The sequence below is a fragment of the Gavialis gangeticus genome, unplaced genomic scaffold, assembly GCF_001723915.1.
Source record: "Gavialis gangeticus isolate Ggan-Ray unplaced genomic scaffold, GavGan_comp1, whole genome shotgun sequence".
Lineage (NCBI taxonomy): Eukaryota > Metazoa > Chordata > Crocodylia > Gavialidae > Gavialis > Gavialis gangeticus.
The window spans coordinates 11,020,980-11,030,897 of record NW_017729007.1 but is presented as its reverse complement, the minus strand read 5'-3'; the positions used below and the strand labels follow the sequence as shown (position 1 = coordinate 11,030,897).

The window sequence follows — 9,918 nt, the reverse complement described above, 5'->3', positions numbered from 1 at the left end:
TTTGCTCAAGTCCCTTCCGACCCTACCAACTATGAAACTATGAAGAGAATCCAAGTGATGATGAGTTTATCACAGTAACTGGATTTGCAGCAATGGAAAATTAACCTTACTGTATAAAAAAGGAGAAAAACCCAAAAACCTGAATTGCATTTCTAGTTTGACAATATCTTATCAGCATCCAGTCATCTGATTCCATGTATCAATAGACTGAACAGAAAATTCTGAACATGGATTCTACATTTAAAGTTTCACAATACCTGTACACCTTCATTACACTGGATGGTCTCTGATCCAAAGGCTTTGTAAAATGTTTTTTCCCCCTTTGTATAGCAATTCTCCCTATTTTCTTCCATCTTTGCATTGATCTGCCTCAAGGAAAACACACACATGGCAGATCGTAGAGAGCCATTATCTTTGTTGACTTTGCTGAAGAGTGCAAGGAGCACTTTATCATCCTTTTCCAGATGAACTATGGTCTCTGGTAGGTCTTTTCCTGGGGTTGTAACAAAGACTGAATGACAGTGGTCATAAGCACCATCATCATCCTTACAACCCAAGACCATTTCAAAGTAGGAATAATAGTGGTCATCATTTTTGCACAGGCGTGCAATCAGTGTTCGGTTACTAGGAGGCTGTTTCTCTTGCTGATTATAAATAAAATAAACATAATCATTATCTTCAAAGACTGTCACAAACTGCTGCATGTTTGAGGAGTGATACACTGACTTAATGGCTGTAGAGTCTGTATACGTTTCAAAAGTGTCTTTCCCATCTCCGTCATAGAGCTGCCGAGTGCTAATTATAATGCCATTATCATTGGGTCCATTCCCTTTCCCCACAAACAGCACTCGCTGGCCATTTCTCAGGGATGTAATTAGGCCAACAGTTGAGATACTTTCATCATTGCTTGCCACAAAGGACTTTTCCCCACTGCTATCAATGTAGTAGGTAACATTTGAAATCTTCTCCAGTTCTCTGATTTCACAAATTCCCTTAAAAAGACTCCCACACACAATAATTTTTTTCTCTTGCTTGTCCAACAAAAGTAACTTGTTGAAATTGGGAGTCAAAGTTGCTTCATTGCACTGGTTTTCATCAATAGGAGGCGTACACTTTTTGTTATCTTTTTTTGGACCTGTTTCTTCACACAGCTGTTCATTCAAATCATTTTGAAGCTGATGCAAGGCATTTACTGCTCCTAAGTAGACTGTCCCAGTATCATAGTTCACTGTAAGATGGTTCAACTCCATGGAACTTTGAAAGCATTCCTCAAGTTTGAATCCAAAGGTGACACAAAAACAGCTCAAAATGTGAAGTGTCCAAATCCATACAGCCATTTCTGTGTAGTGCCTAAATGGGAGAGACAGAAAATGTAAAACACGAGCAAAATAAAAGGTTTGTGCTTTTCCCAGTTAGTATTTCACAGTTTTGCCATTGAAATACCGTATGATTCTTAACTTCTATATTTGACTTCAAATGCTGGTATGTGTCACAGGTTTAACACACTGTTTATTTAAATAAAAGAGAACAACTGAAAAGTTTATAATTAATCTCGATTACATAAATGGCTTTCAGACTTTTCTTGAAGCTTCTGCTATATGTATTTTTGGAAGCTAACTGCATTTGAAGAGACCAAATGCTTCTCTGAAATTAAATTAAAAGTCCTCTGAGACCTTAACTAGGGTCTGGGCTTTTTTTTTTAAATCTATACTCAGACTGGCTTCCCAAGCACAGATATTCTGCAGGCCTATTGCAGTTGTGTTATGAGACTAGGGAAAGAAATGCTAGCATGCCTGGACATATGGGTATAAGAAAAAAAATTATATTTACACAGAAACCAGGCAACCAGTTTATTGAGTACTTCTATTTAAAAATGTAATCATATGACACTCTGGTGCCAGCCCAGTGGGGAAAGGATCTGTGGAGGAGAGGATTAAAAAACCACATAAGAAATCTCAAGTTAAATCTGGAACTATGAACAACAACAGTGCTCCGAAAAGAAAAACAATTTAAAGCAAAAAGTAACCTAGCAAAGGACTGCCTTCTGGGAGGGTACGAATAGCACAAGGTGCCAAAGGACAGCAAGGGCCTGAAAACAGAACTATAGCCTTGAGCCAGAACAGAAGTTAAAGCTGACAGCGATGTGAACTCTGGTGGGAAGGAGAAAGGAATTGCCTGTCTCATCATTTGCACAAGATAGCAGAAACCAAGAGGCGCAATCCAGTCTGTAAAAAAGGTTTTGTAATGCAGGGAAAGAACTCTCCTTACTAGAGTGAACTGTCTGTCATGACTTTCCAACAATTCAATAATTTTCACAAATTGTGTATTTTCATAATTTGAGGCATATACTGGTAGTGCCTACTATCCCAAAATTGTCATTTTCCCCCCTTTTACTAATTTAGTTCAAAGTAATAGAAAAAAAAGACAGAGAAAAGGTTAATCTCAAACTTATTTTCTCAGCTTCTCAAAATGAGTCAAACCAAGCTTTTAGCTGTAAATGAGCCCAAAGAAGAGGCAGCATACCACCACCAATATCAGCCTGAATCTTAGAGCACAGACGGAAGTAACAATTTTGCCCAATCTGGCCACAGAAAGCAGTCTATAGCGGTGACCAAACACAAATGTACAGCTGCAGACCACTTCAAAAATGGTCCACTGGGCAAAAATCTGAATGCTCATTGCATGATTGCATGAGGGTTCAGGTGAAGACATTTCAAAACATAGTGTCATCTGTAACTTGTGTCTGCCTGCCTGCCAGCCTCTGAGGTGCTTTCAGAATCAGAGGGGAGAAAAGAAGCAGAGGGAGTTTTGTCTGAGGGTTTTTCAGCCTATGCTGGAGGGTGGGGTGGGTATACAGGAGATCCCCTCCACCTTCTCTTCGCCCCCTGATGTGGTGGGGGGGGCTCCAATTCACCCAACCCCGCCCTTCAGCACTGGCTGGGGAACCCCTAGAACAAGCTCCCTCTGCTCGCTTTTCCCCTTCCCATTCTGAAAACAGCAAGAGCTGGCAGGAAGGAGAGGCCATTGCTAGGGGAATTCAGCTGCAACCTCACAGCCAGCAGCTCAGTTCCCCTCCCCTGGAACCAAGAGTGAAATTCTGTTTGGTCAATTAATTGCAGTTAACACATATGATGAATGTGTTAATTGGTTTTTGCATTAAGTTTTGCTGTTAAAAGCGCATGTGCCCAGGCTCCACTCCACCTTCATCACTGCTACCTCTGGGCCACTGCTACCTCTGGGCAGAAGAGCCACAGGGTAGCCTGGGTGTGGGCTCTGAGCAGCTGCAGCAGGGAAGGGGGGTTCAAGCATGAGCACAGACACACACATGAGCATCTGCATTTAAGAGAAGCTTCTAGTTAAATTAACTGGAACTATGTGCATGCTTCATAAAGCTTTTTTTTCCTCCTCCAAATGGGTTAGATTATCTTAGACATCCATGCAGGATAATATTTCCTGCTTCATTATGTCTGTTGGCTTCACTTTCCCCCTTCAAAGCAAACTCTAAACAAAAATAAAATATGTCATGGAAAAGATCCAAATCTAAGTCCTCGTGCTATATTATTTATGTTAGATCTCCAGACTATTACACATGGATAGTTCCTGTTTATGCTCTAAGAAAGACAGAAAATGATGGAGAAAGGGAATATTAGGCCCATTTTACAGATAAGGAATGGAGTTGCAAAGAGAATAAAAGGGTAAATTCTGCAGCACATTTTTGAAATACAACTAAATACATTTCCATGGGATTATTCACACGCCGAAAAGTTAGGCACATGCCTAGATTCTTTGATGAATCAAGGTGAATAGCGGCCCCGGGCACTCCAAATGTTTGTCTTCCCTGGTGCACACTCTTGTGTGTGTAGTGAACACCACCAGCAGCTCACACCACCAACACACAGGTCAGTGGGACTGCAGAGTTCTCAGCACTGTTTTTCCATACTCAAATTCCAGCTTGCTAGTTCTCCTTCTCTCTCTGTCTCTCTCTCCCCACACAACATTAACAAAATAATCTTTTTACCCAATTTGTCAGGATTAACTGAACTGCAAAATCAGTCTTGTTTTAACAAATCTCCAACCTATCCCACGTATACCTCCTGAAGGAACTACTGTTACTCACTTAAATTTCAACTGAAGTTCATTTCTCTTATATGAGGAAAAAACAGCAACTTATTTACAACTGTATCTTAGAAGGATAGCAGCAAAAATTATAGAATAAAAACATTCACAAAAGCATTTTACGTATTCTGTAGAAAGGCCCAAGTTAAAAACAATAGGGTGAATATTTAGCTCCACCAAAACTGTACAAATGACATCAGTGTTTTAGAGATTAAGGCAGTGCCAGGTTAACAGACAAACTGTTAAAAAGACAAGGTAATTGAATCAGAACTATCTTGCTGCTACTTACAAAGCAACATATGGCACTCCAGAAGTTACATGTAGAAAGGGCACAGTGCTTGGGAAACTCCTTTCATACAATGGCAACAATTGTTAGGATGAAGCTGTATTTAAAATGACAAGGCTAACAGCCACCTCTCTCACTGGATCAGTTTTAATCATTTGAGTACATAATTATATGCTTTATTAAACCAGACCAATAACTTGCAAGTACCAGTCAAGTCCTCAAAAGACACATTGAAAATTAGAACTTCTATACTCAGACACTGACATTCAGTTTCCCCTAATGCTTCTCTTGTAAAGAACCTGAAGAACATGTCTAGCAGCATTAATACAGAAATATCTGCAGGCTGTCTGCTGCTTTTCCTCCCAGCCTGCCCAATTCTTTCCTGTAACTCTCTGCATGAGGCTCAGTCCCCTTACTCCTCTTAAAACATTTAAGTCCTACCACTTCTCCTGTCTTCAGAGAAGACAAATCCCAGCATATTATCAGCAGCAAGTTTGTGTTGTAAAATGTTTTGCTAAAATATGCACCACACAAGGCTGAAACCAGACAAAATGTATTCAACTTGAATTTTGGATTTGAGAGGAAAAAACCTCTTGCCAGATTTGCAAATGTGGGCTTCCATGGTTTGGGGGTAAGCCATGTAAGGACATAAAGCAAACTGGAAGTTTTGGGTGAATTTAATTTGAATTACTGTTTCATGAATTAAACTCTGTGAAAACCTGGAAGAATGCAAGTTAAATTTCAGGAGTGAGAAGAGAAAGGAGGGAAAGAACGGGGAAATAAAGTCTCTCTTATCTCTCATACTGAAGGAGAATCAATCATTTTGACCAAATTTGGTACACTTTTGTTTTAAAGAACTTTATTTACTCACAACATGAGTCTTCCCCCTGGATAAAAAAAATAGATAAATAATTCGGTTACATGTCTTAAGCAGGAAAGCTGATTTTTTCTTTTCCAGAAAAAAAAGCAGTCCTGGAGACACTGTGCATGCCATGCAGCTGCCAGGATAGCTGCTGCTTCTCTCTGGTCTCAACTAGCAGAAAAGATGGAGTCTTATGTTAACCATCTTATAGCTGTAGATACTGGCTGAGGACTGCTGCTTGTGACATAAATAGCAAGTTGCTGTTAATATCTTAATCAGGTTTGTGGAATCAACACTTCATTTACAGGAACTTATATAAAGAACTATTTACAGCGAAGAAATAACAGTCTTGCTATTGCCCTTGAGAAGGTCTGGGGCCAGCCTGATGTGACAATGTCTCAGTGTCCAGGATATGTGGCATCCCAGGAGACAGTCTGGGTGAGGCAGCAGGAACTACTCCACCAGGAAGTTTCTTCTCTGGGGATGCCACGCTTCCTGAATACTCTACTCTCCCAGTAGGAGTTATTTCACATCATGTACTCAGACATCACTCTGGAAAAAATAATTTTTTCTACATTTTGCTTTCCAAAAAAAAGGTGTGTTTTACTTGTGGGCGGGTTACATATGAAAAAATCTGGCATTTGCATCAGATGCACACCTAAGGCTATAAACAGTTGTTTACACTGAAGGGATGCGAGTCTTTCAGCATTCTAAATTTTCAGTCTTAATAATTTGTGTACCTCACTCATTTCATCCGTAGCAGAAAAAGAATGTATTTTGAGCAGCAATGATTCCAACTCAACACTTTCCCCCTAGACTTTTACATGGGAGACTGGTTTCAGAATCTGATTTGCTTGTCACAATTAGTCTCAATCTTTCTAGCAAGCTGAACCAGAAGTCCAGATCCCAACCTTGTAATATTTAAAAGTCTGGAGCATATTTCTAAGCTCATGACAGGGATGAGGGGGAGGGATGGGGGGTGGTGGCACAAGCATACTGATAATATTGAAGCAATGTTCATCCATAATTTTTATGGCCATCAAATGGTGCAAAATTTATTTAATATTTTCTTCTGGATTTTTTATTTAAATAAATTACTCCCTCACAATGATGCTTTCTTTAAAGAAGACCTAAGGCAGTAATGCTGGCTGTTAGGAAAGTGAGTTTAATTTAGCTAAGTCTCCCAGGAAAGTGAGCTTAATTTCGCCAAGTCTCCCATGAAGACCACCAACTACACAATGCGTTTTGAGTCATCCTACTGGTTGGCTAACCTAGGGACCTCGAGAAGGTTAAGGCAGAAGTTTGGAAATAGTAAAGTAAGATGAAGGCTTGGACAAGGCCACCCACAATGAATTTATGGATTTCTTTTTGGGCTCCTACCTCAAAAATCCTCCAGGCTTAGATGGTGTATGTACTTCCTAGAAGGTCAGAAGAAGGGCTTTTAGGGCACTAACGCTAGTCATGTTACCAACTGGAATATAATGGTCTGGTTTCTGGATTAAAAACATGACTGCATTGTAACAGAGGAAATCAAACCACCATATTTCTAAGCTGTCAATTCATACATACATACATACATAAATGAATAAAAATACTGCTTTTACAACAAAGTATGCGATTTTACCTAGCTCTCCATATGTCTGGCAAAACTTCTGCAAAGCAGTCTCATCTACAAATAGATCAGCAAATTCTAATACTGTGCCCATTACCACTCCCAGGTTCTTCCCATGTGATAATCTTTTTCTGCCTCAAAACAAAGCGATGAATGTTTTCTTAAAACTGTCATCCAGATACTAGTCAGAAGCAGTGCAGTATCAGTGCATTCAACAAAAAGGTTCAATTCTTACTGTTGAAGATAGCGGGGTTCTGTATAAGCAGAAAGGTCTGGATGAGTGGAGGGAGCAGTTTACAGGATCAGAGACCACGTGAACAGAGCATTAACTTAATGGTAAACTTATGGATTTTAGGGTAGAAACTGTCCCATATCAAAATCAAATCCAACCAAGTGCACCTAAATTCTGGAGCATTTAATATTCTGATATAGATTCAAAATTTGATTCAGACCAATGGAGGAAGTGAGAGGTGAAGGGGGTGCATTTTATTTTTATACTAAAAATCATTTAAAGGAGGATTAGCTATAGCTAATGAGACGTAAAAACATGTACTTAAATATTTTGCAATCCACTAAAGAAATTCTAATAATGTGCTGTCTTTGCAGTATCAGCAGGTAAACAGGAAAGGACAGCATTTTAGGGATTTATAAAAATTCTCAGAAGAACTATACAGCACAGAACTCAACTCTAATGAATTCCCTAGTTTATTATGCTCAGATCAGAGGGGTGTTTGGATTCTTAAAAACATTTCAATCTTTTTTTTGCTGTGAATCATAATCCAAAACATTTTTTGCAATGGTTTAAAAGACAGTCAAAACAACTCCATAAATAAGAACATCTCTCCAAGGATTCACAGTGCCAAGTACACCTAATGACAGATGAGAAAAAAGAGGAAGCACTCAATGCCTTTTTTTTTACCTCAGTCTTCACAGGCAAGGTCAGCTCCCAGGCTACTGTACAGGGTAGCACTGTTTGGGGAGAAGGTGAACAGCTCTCAGTGGTGAAAGAACAGGTTAGGGACAATTTAGAAATGTGGAATGGGTGCAAGTGCATGGGGCCAGATGCAATGCATTTGAGGATGCTGAGGGATTTGGCTGATGTGACTGCAGGGCTGCTGGCCACTATCTTTGAAAACTCATGGTGACTGGGGGAGGTCACAAATAATTGGAAAAGGGCAAATACGGTGCCCATCTTTAAAGGAAGGAGGAGAATCTAGGGAACTACAGACCAGTTAGCCTCACCTTAGTTCCCAGAAAAATCATGGAGCAGATCCTCAAAGAATCCATTTCTAAGCACTTGGAAGAGGAAAAAGTGACCAGGAACAGTCAGCATGGATTCACCAAGAGCAAGCCATGCCTCACCAACCTGATTAGCTTCTCTGATGAGATAACTGACACTGTGGATGCGGGGAAAGTGGTGGATGTAATATACCTTGACTTTAGCAAGGCTTTTGATACCATCTCCCACAGCTTTTTTGCTGTAGACCAGTGCAGGAAATATGAGTTGGATGAATGGACTGTAAGGTGGATAGAAAGCTCGCTGGATTGTCGGGCTCAACAGGTAGTAATCAACAGCTCAATGTCTAGCTGGCAGCTGCTATCAAGTGGAGTGCCCCAGGGGTCAGTCCTGGGACTGGTTTTGTTCCTTATAGATTTCATAGATGTTAGGGCTGGAAGGGACCTCAGAAGATCTTTGAGTCCAGCCCCCTGCCCCAGGGGCAGGAAGTCGTAGGATCCCAGCAAGATAAACATCCAAATTTCTATTGAAGACATTCAAAGTAGGTGCTTGAACCACCTCCGGTGGCAGTCTATTCTAGACCTTGGGAGCTCAGACAGTAAAGAAGTTCTTCCTTATGTCCAGTGTGGTGGTCGTGCCTAAAATGCCCACATGTCCCTATATAGTTACCTCATGAACCATCGACATCCCTGACTTTCCCGCCTGCTACGTCTTGGATATTATTATTATTATTATATTCTAATTGTTGATGTCACTAGTTGGGAGGGCTACTCTCTTCTTTTTTTTTCTTTCTTAGGGGTTCACGGGTATTATGAGTAAACTATCTCGCTCACTTCTCCGGATATTCGCCTGCACTTGAAGACACACACACACACACACCACTTATACTCCAGCTGTTAACTTGGATGAACAGAATCTAGGATTCATAAACAAAGTCTCTTTTTTTATTTTTGGTCCACTTGTTTTTCTTTTCCTGGTCTGTTCTTCTATCTTCCAACCACGCTATACACACTCTTGTTATCTTGATAACCTATGAGTCTACCTTTTATCCTTGTGTGACCGATGCCCTGAGTCCTCTTGCAGGGCTATCTGTCACTGTCACCCAGCCTGGGAGAGTGAGTAAAATCCAATTTTATTTTTTCTTTCTCTTCTAGATCTGCCAGTGGAGGATGCGTCCCATGGGGTTTTTCTCATCAAGGATCTGTCCCCTGCCCTCGGAGCTCTGTTCTCTTCCCCATGTTGCAAGACGCTCTCAGGTCAGCTGTTAGTCCCTCTGGGGTCCTCTTTTCCCCTTCTCTTCTCCTCCGGTCTCCACCTTTTCTCTCATTGAAACCCCCATCTTTTTGCCACCCTCTGATCTCAGAGCTTCTAACCTAATGAGGTAACAGCTCTGGAAGCAACGTTCTCCGGGTCTCTCCACCACGTCCGTGCTCTCTCCTCCACATCCAGCCTGAAATGGTCCTGGAGGAGTTTGTGACCATTCAACCTTGCCATCCCTTGGGGTGCTCTGGTGAACAGACGCTCCCCCGGATCCTGGTGAGTACCACTTATAAACTAATAGGCACTCCATAGCCCGCACTTTTCCAGGCTGAAGAGTCCCATAGCTCTCAGCCTCTCTCCATAAGGTCTGTTTTCCTGACCTCTGATCATGCGCATGGCTCTCCTCTGCACCCTCTCAAGCTTCTCTACCTCCTTTTTGAATTGTGGAGCCCAATACTGGATGCAGTACTTCAGCTGTGGCCTCACCAAGGCCGAGTACAATGGGAGAATGACGTCCTGGGATTTGCTTGAGAAGCATCCATGGA

The 9,918-nt window shown here is 41.1% G+C and overlaps 1 protein-coding gene across 3 annotated transcripts in view; it reads right to left on the bottom strand.

Moving 5' to 3' along the window:
* The window catches only part of PLXNB2 (plexin B2), a 471,827-nt gene that overhangs the window by 135,893 nt on the left and 326,016 nt on the right, over positions 1–9,918 (bottom strand). For all 3 annotated transcript variants that reach the window (XM_019509291.1, XM_019509293.1, XM_019509292.1), the window contains exon 4: positions 258–1,350. In XM_019509291.1, the coding sequence (XP_019364836.1) occupies positions 258–1,337 (1,080 nt within the window). In that variant the 5' untranslated portion in view covers positions 1,338–1,350. The remainder of the gene's footprint in view (positions 1–257; positions 1,351–9,918) is intronic.